General features: G+C 41.1%; 1 protein-coding gene across 5 annotated transcripts in view; it reads right to left on the reverse strand.

The window, feature by feature from the left end:
- Window positions 1-14,447, reverse strand: part of LOC147158909 (steroid hormone receptor ERR2-like) — a 98,520-nt gene that overhangs the window by 17,149 nt on the left and 66,924 nt on the right. For all 5 annotated transcript variants that reach the window (XM_086060852.1, XM_086060851.1, XM_086060849.1 and 2 more), the window contains 4 exons: window positions 9,950-10,066; window positions 6,998-7,108; window positions 6,578-6,739; window positions 933-1,202 (listed from right to left, as the gene is read on the reverse strand). In XM_086060852.1, coding sequence (XP_085916978.1) covers window positions 933-1,202; window positions 6,578-6,739; window positions 6,998-7,108; window positions 9,950-10,066 — 660 coding nt within the window. The remainder of the gene's footprint in view (window positions 1-932; window positions 1,203-6,577; window positions 6,740-6,997; window positions 7,109-9,949; window positions 10,067-14,447) is intronic.

A 14,447-nucleotide genomic window follows, 5' to 3' on the forward strand; every position in this document is an offset into this window, starting at 1 on the left:
CGCAACTCGGTCAAGTGACCTTGAATGGGAAATGGAAATGTTATCAATTGCAATTATTGTTCATTTGCTATTGTTTAGCGATAGGGGAACGAAACAACGATTGCGCAACACCACACGGGAGCGATTATTGATGTGAGAGCAGATATTTGCAAATGTCTTGTCTTTCATCAAGGACAACAGAAATCGGAGAAGAATTGCTCGTTAGAGGCTTAAATTCAGTTCAATGAGTTCAATAATGGCTCTCAACCATGACTCGATTTTTAAAATAGACGAATAATTTCATATCAATAAGTTGTGAATTAATTATATTTGACACCTTTGATGACCCAATTATGGCAGAGAATGCATGTGGGTCATGGGGGTTCCATCCAAACTACTTTTATCCGAATTTTCAAGAAATGCAAAAATAAAACTGAATGGAAACGCTAGAAATTCTGAAAAAGGGCCCAAAATGTGCAAAAACGTTTTACACTTGGAGGGGGGTTGGATTTTGAAGCGTATCGAAAAAAGGAAAATGCTCATTTTGGCTATGGAAACACGTGGCACGTTTTGACCGGATATTACGTCACACGTATGTAAGGTATGTTTGGGGGGGGGTAACAGAAATATTTTTGGAATTAATTAAAGAAGCGAATGTTAATGCAATTCTAGATGGAAGACAGCAACGGAACGCTACGGTTGATTAAGAATTGCAAAAGCAAACTCGTCGCTTCCTGGTCTTCTTCTTTGAAATGACTGGTGGATCACATCTCTATGGTGTATAGCGCCACCTACAGCGGCGGAGTCCCCTCAATATTCGCAAAAGAAGTGGCATGTCCGTTTTTGCGCATTTTGCAGAAAATTCCGCCCAAAGCAATTGGATGGAAAACCTGACTTGTGAGAAACTGTTCTCGCATCACGTGACCTCGAAGCCAAGAAAGCGTCAAACTGACCCGAGTTGGCCAGCGCGATGGCCTTGAGCGTGACGAACTCCTCCTTGTCCACGCGCAGCTTCTTGAAGCGCCGCACCAGCGGCAGGATGGCCACGTGCAGGTCCAGCAGGCCCGAGCTCCTGGCCTGGTCCTCGTCCACCGCGTAGTCCTCGGCGTAGACGATCTCCTCGTCGCAGGCCAGCGAGCGGAAGACGATGCTCAGCACCAGGATCTCCATCCAGGCGCTCTGCAGGAGGCTCATCTGGTCGGCCAGCGACAGGCTGGAGAAGCCTGGCGGGAAAACGCAACAAATGCGACTTGAAGCACATTCGCGTTCCAAGACCAAAGACGCCTTTGTTGTCGGAGCGGTTTGAGAGCTCGGCGGACGAGCCATCAAGTCAGCGAAAAAAAAAAAAAAAAAGCCCGAACCACCACAATAGCCTTCACTCCCGCATGGTGAGCAGGACGGCTGATTGGATGTCTGATTGTCGCTTAAATAGGAGGGTTGACCGAGACGCTTCTTATCAAGCAAATAGAGAAACGGGCCTAAAGAGAAGCCAGCACTTGGGTGGGGGGGGGTGGCTGGGTGGGGGGGGGGTACTCTGGGTGGGTCGTCATTGATTAGCAGATTGTAATCAGTCCACCAAATGCGAATAGGCCATCGATCCCAGCCTCACATCTGACAAACAGACAGCTGATGGAGGACATCCGCGACACGATTAGCTGAGTGGTAGGGGCTTGACTGGGGGGGGGGGGGGGGTCGATGTAAATACTGTACCGCAGGCTGTATCAGGAATTCAACACTTGATCCCCGAAAGACAGTTTTGCGGGGAAACAAAAGGCTTAGCGAGTATTTAGCGCAATCACACGTGATCGATGCGCGCTTAAGCCCGACCGCAAAGTCGCTCGCGCAAAAAAGTTGCAGCCAAAAAAGAGAATTGTCGCTTCAGCCAAACAAATGATGCAAAAAATGAATTTCATTCAGGGTCTGTTTTTACAGACCTTATTGAAAATCACATCCAATAAATAAAAAAAAAACATACATCTGTAAATATTGGCATTTAGGAAAAATTTATAAATCAAGAAAAAAAATCTGACAATTGATTTTTTTTCTTGATTTATTGTAACAAAAATAGCAACTCTCGGTTTTATGATTTTGAAAACAAAGAACATTTAAATGAACAAAAAACATGCAATTGAGTATTTAAAAGGTAAAAAAAACAAGTTTTATTCCTACCCTAGCTTTGTTTTTTATGTATTTTGGACCCAAAACAACAAAGGAAAGTATTTTTAATATGATGCTTTAAAGATGAAACAACATAACAAAACTGGCTGGTACATGCAATTTACTTGCAGGCAAGGATATTTTGTTTTTGGTGACAAAAAAATTTGCTTTCAAAATGTACAGATTTATTTTCCATTTTTTGTCAGAATTTTTTTCCCAAAATATTTATATTATATTATAAGGTATATTTACAATAATATTTTTATTACGTAAGCTGTGGAAATTTGAAGAAATATGCTTCTAACTGGGCAGCAAAGTAAAAAAAAAAAAAGCACATGAATCAGCTAGTTTTTTTCTTTCATTTTTATAAAAAAAAAAGAAGTGTTTCTGTTATGTTTTGGGGAAAAAATTCTGTCAAAATTTTGAGATACATGCTTTTCAAAGATAAATAGCTTTGTTGACATTATATATAAAAAAAATTTTTTTTTATATCATAAACAATATACAGTGAATCCTTTTTTTAAACGACAAAAACAAATGCTCTTTCATGTTTCAGATAAAAGAAAAAAAACCATGACGCTACATGATTTTCAAAGGAAAATGACAATCAGCAATTGACCTATGATTTTTTTTGCCTCCAAAAATTTGATGAAAGTGTTAAAAAAATGTGAAGTCCTCAATGTAATCGTCCTCGCTCATCTTTTATTTTGCACGCTTCATATTCCCTTGCACTCAATTTACTCGAGCGGCAGAATGCCCGCCTCCCCGGGGGCGGGGCGGGGCGAGGTAGATGTCGAGGGGAGGCGTCTGCTGCCCCCCCCCCCCCCGACTCGGAGGTGCGTCGCCCGGAGGTGGTCAAGTGTTGCGTAGAAGCGCATCGTGATGGAATATCAATATTTCAGCCAACTGACGATGTCTCGCTAACTTGACCGAACATGACGCGCGATCGAACCCGACACGTGCACGCGTGCCGCACGCACCCTCACCTCACCCTTTGACTGACATGTTTCTTTTTATGTGTGCCATTTTGCAGCTTAGAGCTGAAAGTAAGAAGTCGAGAATTACTGGTGCAGTTGCTGAAAATATCAAAATCCCAGAAAGTCACGTAAAATGATATTGCCTTTTAGTTTGGTATCAAATTTGAATTTGTTTTTTTTATCAGGCATTCAATTCAATACTCATTGTCATAAATAACAAATTTGAACGACTCGTATGACTTTTAAAATGTTTCTTTTTTCCTGAAATAAAAAATGTAAAACATTTGTGCTCTAAGTATAATTTTTTAAAATATTGTAACCATATTTTAGACACATAAAACATTAAAAATATGTCAAAAGTATGTAAAATAATATATATGTTTTTTTTATTTACAAAATGTAAAAATGTTAGATATTAGTATATATTCAAAAGTATTCAATAATAATAATAATGTTCTGGTTCTGTGCTTTGTTTTCCTGAAAAAAAAAATTGGGAGTTTTTCTCCAGGTATAATTTTAAAAATAGTTTAACTATATTTTATAAACTATTAAAAATCTGTAAAATATCTGTAAAAATTATATATATATTTTTTTTTTACAAAATGTAAGCAATTTGAGATATTAGTAGATATTCAAAATGATTAAATAATAATATTCTGATTATTTAATCTAGCCATAAAAATATTCAAGCTGTTCATTTGTTATATTCACAGTAAAAATAAATAGATTGTATTGATTTTTTTTTATTTCATTAAAATGACGATAATTATCAGTACTGACCGTAGCACCCGACAGCGAGGCGTTCAGGTACATTTCAAACAGCAGCGATGCGTTTTTAAAGTACCGAACATGAATCATATCCAAACATCATTTTAGAAACCAGTGAAAAGTATTGAAAAAAGATTTGAAAACGAAAACATTCGCTGCCTGCCGTTCGAGTCATTTGTTCAAACGTTCCGAGTGAATTTGTGTGAATTCCCGTGCAGGCGGCGCAGGAATCCAAATGGGATGAGTAATTGAAGGTCTATCGGGCACAATGAAGTCAGCGGCGAGTCGAGCTCGGCGAGTGGAAAGCAGACAGCAGTTGACGCTCTTTTCATTTGCAATCATTACAGGCCTCCTAAGAGCCCTAATGGGCCTAATAAAAAAGACAGCGGCAATAATGAGAGCAGAGGGCCCCCCGGGGGAAGTGGGAGGGGCTCCGAGTTGGGGGGCACCGCCGACATAGACGCTCAAAGACAGTCGCATACAAAGAGCAATCCTTTGAATATCAGTTTTCATATTTTTGCGCTTCAAGTACGCAAACTTTCATGTTGTGAAAAAGACGCACGAAAGGACTTCAGGACATCAACGCGGCTCTGGTTAGCTGATGCTAAGGCGCCCAAACTACTTTTGTCTTAATTGCTACTTGGCAAACAACGTGCCCACCCCCGAACCCGCCCCGGACCGTTAACGCGAAGGCGTGCGCATTTAGAGCGCGATCGCTAAACGGCAACGCAGAGCAAAATAAATCGAGGCGCTTACTGATCACCGTCGTCGAGTTCCTTTCACAAAGTACGCTGGCATGACTGCTTTAGAGTGCCTCGTTGTTGGCCTTGAGTGTGTGTGTAAGTCACGCAGGAGGGCGAGGAAGGGGGCAATGGAAACTTTGACAAGGCGGTGTGTTGACTTTGGCTTTGCGCCAGCGCGGCCACTTTAGAGCGCCTCGTTGTTGGCCGTGAGTGTGCGTACATCATCCAGGTAAAGGCAGGAGAGCGAGGAGTAGTAAAAAATACTGTAAATAAATAAAAAGCCCATTTTTGACAAGCTGTGTGATGACTTTGCATCAGGGTGGCCACTTAAGAGCGCCTCGTTGTTGCACCCTCAAAAAGCCCCACGACGCCACTTTTTTTTCTCTCCCTGCGCCCGACGGACAAAATCATTTGAATGAACGACGATCTGATTGTAATCGCAATTGTTTTTGGATGAACGACATGAAAAGCAAAAAAAATGTACATGAAGTTCCTAACGAGCGGATTATTCCCGAACGTTGCCATTGATCGGATCAATGAGTGCCATCTGCTGCGATTCGATTGAACAGCAATGCATCTGTCTCCACTGATGGCGACGCTCATTTGCATAACGCCGTCTTACTTAACACGTTCCCCAAATAAATCAATTTCACCGCGGGCCCTCGCGTCGTCCGCTTAAGCAAGAAAGAGGATTGCTTTTCCTTAAGTCGGCCATTGCAACGCAACACGGTGAAGCATACGCACCACAACCCACGAACCCCCCCCCCACCCCCACCCGACTCCCGCCCTCGCCAATCAAAAGGCTTCAGCTGCTCTGTATTGATTCCGTTTTCAAATATGGGACTGGATTTTCCCCGAGGTGCTCACGAGTAGCAGATAATAATCGTCCCCCCACCGTGTGTGCGTGCGTGCGTGTGCGTGCGTGCGTGTGAACAGCAGTCTGTAAATGTCCCCAGAATTCTCCGATTGCGTCACATCCGCTAAGCAATTCAACTATATAGCAAAAAATATCAGGAACTCGGCTTTAAAAAAAAATGGCGGGTCGTAAATTTAAAGAACAGCACGTTTGCCAAATAGTGATCGCTTTATTTAAAAAGACTATGATTAAGTTATTAACTAGTTTCCTGCTGGTCAAATAGTGAGCTTACATTTTACAATTACGATGCCTACATTATAATGCGTTGATAAATTGGTTATTAACTCCATTTGCAGCCATTTTGACTGAAGCAACCCCCTTCGCTCAAGGCCCACAGAATATTGTGCTCTATTGCTATAAAAACATGGAACCTACCAAAAGAAAGATTAGAGACTCTTCTTTCATCTGTTTCCATTTTGCAGCAATTAGCATTAGCATATAGCTAAGTGTCATCATTATTCACAAACCTGTTGAAAACACTGAGGAGTTTTTGGCAACATGGCCCTGGTCGATCTCTTATACTCTGCTGCCACCTGCTGGCCGTTTTTCATCATAACTACAATTTCTTTAAGCGACCTCTTCAGGTCAGAAGCTAAATCAAAGCCTTGCATGTTTGTTTGTTTTTTAACGTATAAATACGTTTTTGGGAGTGAAGGACAAATTATTTAAAAAACAACAACATTTGGGTTTGAATGAGTTAATTCATTCGTTGACACCTGAAGACTTCATAAATTGCATTCAATTATAAAAGTTTGACCTCCTGCAACAGCAAGGCGTACTATTATGTTGACACAAAGACTTGAATATAACTAAAATGTGACTATTTTCTTGCCAAATAGTGAGCCTGCAAGGCCACTTTTACTTATAAAGTGTTTACAAATGGCCTGAAAAGGATCAGACAGACATAAAATCCAAGCCAAGTGCGAACTCAACGGAAGGGAACTCCTACAAAGGTGGTCCCAAAATGGCTGCCATCAAGCAGCCTCACGTGCACCTCGCCGGCAAATGGCCGTCAAGATGATTCTGTCTTGTCGTACCTGGGATATGTTTGGCCCAGCCAATGATGACCACGAGCTCGCGATCGGCCAGGTCGCACAGCGTCGTCAGGGCCTTGATGTCGCCGTCGGGCATGCTGGGGTCGGGCATGGCGTAGATTTTCTCGGGCTCCACCACCAGCAGATGCGACACGATCTTCGTCACTGAGGGACGAGGGGACGGACAAAAAAAATAAAAAATGGTTTTAGCGTTCCCTCCGTCGTATCACAATTCATCATTCGGTTTAGAAACATCTATGCTAATATGGTTAGCCTGTGTATGACATTTTGCATTATAGGTTAGCATTGAGCTATCAGACTGTCTTTATATGGTCTCTTTGCGTCGCAGATTTTCACCAACTTTCTGCGGTTAGCAAAGGACTGAGCATAAACAAAATAGAATCCAATTGGTTTGAAACCTACAAGGCTTTTTGGCCGGCGGCGGGATTGTGAGCCCGAGGTAGCCGCCATTCTCCGCGTCCATCCTCCGTTTGTATTTCTGCCGACCCCCTCTCACCCTGTCCAAGCGGACACCTGCCAAAAAACAAAAACAGATTCAATATGAAGAAAAAAAAAAAAGATCATGGATATTATTTTGTATTCATTTGAATAATTATATACATATATTTTTTTTACAAGTTACAAAAATGAACTGCAGCTGTTGAATTTGTTTTTCTACTTTTACCAAGGTCTTTTTCAGTCAGTGCTTTTCCCCGTCTGATTCCATTTGAGGTTTTGTTTTTTTTGCATGCAGCTGCTGGTGGTTGCGGTTGTCGCGCGAGCAAAACGGACTTTAAACACGGTCAAGTGGAATCGAGTCGTCGTGCAAGATTTTTCCCAGAAAGTCGTCCAAATTCCTTTTTCGATTCCCCCGGAACACAAAAAGGAAGGCGATTAGGATGCTCTTTCAATTTCCTGACACCGACTATCCACTAACCTAATTACGCGGCGTGCCCGCGGGGGAGCTCCTTGTTCCCAGCAAACACACTGACATCATTTTATGCCTGGCAGATTGAAGCTAAATCCAGCCCCCCCCCCCCCCAGTTGCCCCCCCCCCCCCCAACCTCCCACTCTCCTAACACGCCGTTGCAATCGCACGCCTTAAAAGTGATCAATACGACTGGCAAATTGACTTCTTGTTCTTTCGAACCTGCGTGGATTTAATTAGGGGGGCCAGACAGCGCAGGCGTTGACGTCCTTAGCGGCAGTTTCTAAAAAAAGCGGACCGCCAAATGACAGCATGCTGACGGCACGCTGGCTTGTGTTGAAAGGGGAAACGCGTCCGCCGTTGCCGTGGTGACCAACGAGCTCCTTATTTGGCGGATCTGGAATACAGGCGGGCCAGGACAGGCCAGGACAGGCCAGGACAGGTCAGGACAGGTCAGGACATTCGTGTGAATGTTCAGTGTTTAAAAAAAATAAAAAAATAAAATAAAAATACTTCACAACATGCTCTGTTAGCATTTAGCATCACCAGTCTAAATTAGCATGACAGTTTTGATGTCATGTCAACAGAAAAAAGTTGAAATTTGCCAAATAAGCCTGGGTCCAAATGTGCAATTTGATGATCAATTTTGCCAATTTTAAAATTAAAAATTACAATTAAAAGTAGTTTCAAAATGCCTGAAAATTGGCAGATTTTTTGCTATGCCGAACCGCAAACAAGTTCAGAAAATGCACGTGCTGACAATTTTGGAAAATGAATGTTTTGAGCCTGTGATTAACAATAAAGTTTTGTGTTTCCGGAACAAACGCGGGTCAAAATTGGCTATGGTGAGTTTAACAAAATGCATAAGAAGCATTTGTCATACAACATCTAAATAAATTGATTACACATCGCGATGATGTCACTTTAGCGTCAAGATGGCCGCCTGATATCATCATATTGATTGGAAGGGGAACTTCCCCAATTTTTTGGTGTGCGTGTCCGGCGGAAAAGAAGACGTCGTAACGTTATCCCGACATTAGTTAGACAATTGTCAAATAACACTAAATGACACGATGCTAACAAAAAAATCATTTTAAAAAATCCATAACACGCATATAAAAAAAAGGCTGACTCAAATAAATTCCATAAAATAGAAAACAGCGATGACCTTAAATGCAATGTTAAGAATTTGTGCGGATTTGCTCACGATGCCAAAACGCTTTTTCTGCCACGTGAATTGAACTTCTTCCGTCCCACCACTGCTAACACGGGCCCCGATTCACGTTGACTTGAAATTAGGCCGCAAGCGGGATTGAGCCGTCAGCGTCATGAGACGCGTTCCCGACTGGGCCAGACCACGAGAATTCTTTGTCCAAATTCTCCTTCAGACTCCCGGCGGGGGGAGAAGAACGCACGCCGGAAGCGAGCTTGGATGTTGGCAAAGCATTTAGCCGATCGATTCGGCAGCCGGGGGGGGGGAGGGAAAGGGACACACAGTAAACGAGGGAGGGGGGGAACTAGCAGAGTCCCAGAGAGGAGGGGGGGGGGGGGGGGGTCAGCCTGCTGGAGGGTCCTGTTACACTCCGTCCAGCTCAGCGGCTTCCTGCGCAAAAAATGCCACCAGGCTGTGACGGGACAAGAAAGAAAGACGATGATGATGATGATGTCACCATGAGGGAGGGTATACGAGTGTTACCTCCGCCAAGCACAAAAAGCACCCAGGCAAAAATATTTTGCGAATTCCCTGTTCAAGTTTGTCCAATACAAACGTAACACAGTAACAACCAGGAAGTAACCCGCTAACCAAAGTGGTAACAACTAATCAAGTTGCAAAGACCGACGTTTACAACTTAAATTGTAATATTTGTTCCATGAAAGTGCATTTATTCATTCCCAAAAGTCGACTCTCTTCATTTCTTCTCAATTCTCTTGACTGCTTCCACGACTTTTTTATTTATTTATTTTTATCCAATCAGATGCCAGCATCTATGTGTTGCCATGCCAATCAAATCTGCCCAAGGCATTCCGGCTAACTTTTTGTTAACCAATCAGATTTCAAATTCATCCTTCATTCATTGGCCCTCAATGAGATCATCATTTTTCTGCCCTCTGATTGGCTGGTCGGAGCAAAACTTGTTTGGCTCGCTAAAAGCACCAAGATGTATTTTATGCTAATGTGTTATGTTGATGAGATAAACGTTGATGATGAACTGCTCCAGACGATGTTTTGAATTGTGTTGAAGGTTTACGAGTCCCGTCATCTTACAGCGTGACCAACCAGAAAGTTAGCTTGCTAGCCAACATGAGGATGTCCTATTACCTTCTCCATCAACCAGGAAGTGGCCCACTAGCTTACAAAAACAAATAAAGCACCTTTGTGATCGTAACATGGGAAAAATTTTTTTTTAAAAATGGCGCCGCGGTCGTGTTCCGGACGTGCCGCTCACCTTCTTTCAACATGCCCACTTTGAGGCACTTCATGAAGCGACACGCTTGGCACGACTTGCGTCGCCGTTTGGTGATTTCGCACTCGTTGGTGGCCGGGCAGCTGTACTCGATGTTGCCTGCGAAAGAAAAAGAAAAAGAAAAAGAAAAAAAACAACCGTCAACAATTCGCGTGGGCTCACCTGTTAGCACATTTTTATGGCGAACAAAAGAGTCGACATAAATGTTGATGAAAATGTTGAAACATTTGTCGAAATGAAAACGTTTATCTTACATGGATGTTTCTATTTATCGAGTGGAATTGAAACATTTACTGCCGCAGACGGATATATTTGTCAAGTATGTTTTTTTTTTTTTTTGGGGGGTCAAAAGTTCGCGTTTTTATTATAGATATATCCAATCAATCAATCAATCAATCATTGTTTATACAGCACCTTTCATCCATTAGAATGCAACTCAAGGTGCTAACCAATTAAAACATCCATAATACAATAAAAAAAAAAAATAATTCACCCCTCCACCACAACCTTGTTTTGATGTCAGGAGTCGTTTAAGGTCGCAAAGATGTCCGCCAAAAGTTTTAATAGTTTTTCTTGTCGCTAAGAAATGTTTGAACTTTTTTTTTTTTAAATCCCAATCTCCAAAAGTGTTACTGGTTGTGAATTGAAACACAATCAGTTAAAAAAAAACAAAAAAAAAACCATTGGCTCCCAAAACGTATAAATACGTTCTATTATAGATGTTTTAAGTGTCCCAAAGACATATTTACACGTTTTTTTCATAGAGCATACAGAAGGCTTTGATGCAGCTTCTCAACTGCGAAGAATGGTTGAAGAAATGGTAGTTATTACAAAAGCGGCCAGCAGGTGGCAGCAGAGCACAACAGATCAACCAGGGCCTTGTTGAAAAAAAAGCTAATTTACTCACAGTTCTAAATAGATTTGTGAATGATGAAACTTAGCTATATTCTATATATTCAGACTTTCATCTTTCTTATAGCAACAGAACACAATATTCTGTGGGCCTTGCAAAATCAGTCAAAATCCAGTCAAATTGCCGGGAGTGAAGGGGATTACTTCAGTGAAAACGTCTGCCAGAGAATGAGCTCATGGGGACCACAGTATTTGCGCGCCGACTTTGTCCCTAACCCTCGCAAACAGGCGGCTGTAACCCGCGTGTGCGATGCAAAATGTCTGACTTTAGCAAAGGTGACCGCGTGGTGAAGGAGAAGCGTCTTTAGCGGCACTTTGATGGGCCCCCGCCCCCGCCCCCGCCCCCATTGCGATTCACCAACAAATTGGCTTCATTAATGCGACGAGGCCCCTTTGGGCCCATCCCACTTTTCTCCTTTTCCCGGAGGATGACGGCAGTGTTGCCCTCTCGGCGTCGACGCAAGGACTTTGGACGCGCGCGTCCGCCGTTGACGCCGTTTTATTCAAGCGTCGGACAGCTCGCTCGGGCGATCTCGTGTCGTTCTCTTTGTTGGATCATTAAGCGCTAAAAGCAGTCGAATCGGAGGACGAGCCGCACACACGAGCGTCCAAATCCCTTGATTGAATGTTTCCACAATGTCCCGTGAGCCGCCAGATGTATTAATGGCAGCTAAAAACAGCAAAGCAGGTGTTGGTGGTTGCAGGATCTGCGCGCACAGTCACCTCCCCCCCCCCCATTGTTGGTCAAGGAGAAGGTGCCAACATTTGTCACCATGCCGGCGGGGTCGCATGCTCCGGTCGCATGGCGGGATTTTGGCACAGAGCGCCGATCGGCTGATGGCTGCCTGACAAATGATAAATAAAGCAAAAAGTTTCTTTCACACACCATCATTCGCCATTCATTTCATTTTGTGTGGCGACGTTTACGCCGTTACATTTGCTTGAGGAATATTATGGATAAATTGCACTTTTTCTTGAGAACTTTTTATTTTAAAATGGAAATCGTGAGCTCGATTGTGCTCACTGCTTAGAATTGAACACAAAAGTCTTTGTTGTCACAGGAACAATGAAAATCAGTTTGCTTCTCACAAATTGCAGCACTGAATTGACCCCCCCCCCCCAAAAAAAAAACAAGGCACTCATTCAAAAGTTTATGCAAATGAATGTTAAAATATGACTTTTATCATTATTAATTTATTTTGTGCCCAATAAATATTCAACCGAAGAAAAGTGAAAACAGGAAGTATTTCAAGCTCAGCCTAGTTTTTGTATATGATATAGTTTTGCAAGGATAATAAATGATCTAAAGTTTGCACAAATGCATGTTAAAATATGACTTAACATTATTAATAATTTATTTTGTGCCCAATAAATATTCAACCGAAGAAAAGTGAAAACAGGAAGTATTTCAAGCTCAGCCTAGTTTTTGTATATGATATAGTTTTGTAAGGATAATAAATGATCTAAAGTTTGCGCAAATGCATGTTAAAATATGACTTAACATTATTAATAATTTATTTTGTGCCCAATAAATATTCAACAACAAAAAAAGTGGAAACAGGAAGTATTTCAAGCTCAGCCTAGTTTTTGTATATGATATAGTTTTGTAAGGATAATAAATGATCTAAAGTTTGCGCAAATGCATGTTAAAATATGACTTAACATTATTAATAATTTATTTTGTGCCCAATAAATATTCAACCAAAGAAAAGTGAAAACAGGAAGTATTTCAAGCTCAGCCTAGTTTTTGTATATGATATCGTTTTGTAAGGATAATAAACGATCTTAAGTTTGCACAAATGGATGTTAAAATATGACTTATCATTATTAATAATTTATTTTGTGCCCAATAAATATTCAACCAAAGAAAAGTGGAAACAGGAAGTATTTCAAGCTCAGCTTTGTATACAAACAATATAGCAACAACAACAAAACAATTAAAAATATGACTTTTATCATTGTTAATTAATTTTGTTATTCATATTCCTGCGCTACATCCTCGATTTGATCTCATTTCCTTCTTTCAGGTGATCCAGATGTTTGGTCAGCTAAGCGGGTTGGCGCTAGTTATGCGTTGTTCCGCCTCCACAGCGTGTCAAGTACTTGAAATGACGTTCCAGATGTCCATTGGTTTGGAAAAGGGAGGTCACATTGCCTCAATCGTTTTATGCTTATCAAAGAAAACATTTTGCACTGAGTGCGTGCGTGCGTGCGTGCGTGCGCGCGCGCGCTTTTAAAAGCAGCAGCGTTTTGTGCTCGCAGCCTCTTAGTTAATCATCTCTGGCGTCCACTTTTATTTCCTCAGAGGACATTTCAAGCACTGGCTTATTTTTCCCTTTAAATGTTGATATATTATTATGCCATGCTATTATCCACGCGCTCGTCCCCACTCAGGCCGGACCTCTCCTTGCCCCCCCCCCCCCCAACTGATTACCATTCCATTAAAGCGCCGTCTCCTTTCAGTGAGTGACCAGCGTCCCCTTTCTTTATTTAGAGGACACCTCAGCCCCCACTTCTGACAACACCAGTGGTCCTAATTGGACCCCTTCCCACAGAGACCCCCCCCCCCCCCAACCTTACACGTTAAAACGCCGGCTTCTTAATTACAGTCACCCAACACTGATTGTTATTGACTGAGTGTCCCACAGCTGGGGACGAATGGCGGACACATTGGGTCCATTTCGGGGACGTCCTTCCTCAAAGGCGACGATGAGAACGACGAAGACGAAGAGGAAGATGAAGGTGTGCAGGGCGACACAAAGTCACAGTTTGCCGTCTTGAAATAAGCCAATATGGTTTCCGGCATGTCATACGTCCAAATATGGTCCATTTCCTATTTTTCACAAATTGATACGATTGGTTGTTTTCATTTGAAAACAGCTTGCGAACGACCCTGTTTTAATCGGATTAAATTAGAGATTGAACAAGACTGGGCTCGTTGAAATTTTATGAGACAAAAGTTGTACTATTACAAGAGTTTAAAAGTTGTAATTTTATGACAATAAAATTGTAGAATCACAAAAATGTTGTAATTTTATGATTAAAAAAAAAAGGTAATGTACAAGGAAAATTTTATGAAATGTAATTTTATGGTAACAATTGCAAAAAAAATATTTTTTTTCCAAAATTTTATTGCAGTATTACATGAAAGAACAATTATAATTTTATTAGAGAAAAGTTGTAATATGAGAAAAAAGTTAATGAAAATAAAATTGTAGTATCAGAAGAATTTTTTTAATTTAATTTTATGAGAAAAAATTGTAATATTAGAAAATAAAATATATATTGGAAGAAAGCGTTTTTTTTTATGAAAACAGTTAATATCACGAGAAAAAAGTTTAACTTTAATGAAGATACAATTGTAGTATTAAAATAAAAATTTAATTTTACATGTAAAAATATTTTAGAAGAAATGTTATAATTTCATGAAAACAGTTTGAACATAAAAAAATTTTTTTAATGAGAAGAAAGATGTAATATTTCACTAAAAATTTACATTACAAGAAAAAAGGAGAAAATATTAATATCACTGAAAAGGGTTAGGATTCACATTCACTTTCTAATGTTA

The sequence above is a fragment of the Leptonotus elevatus genome, chromosome 18 (genome assembly GCF_054856555.1).
Source record: "Leptonotus elevatus isolate MCC_2025b chromosome 18, RoL_Lele_1.0, whole genome shotgun sequence".
Classification (NCBI taxonomy): domain Eukaryota; kingdom Metazoa; phylum Chordata; class Actinopteri; order Syngnathiformes; family Syngnathidae; genus Leptonotus; species Leptonotus elevatus.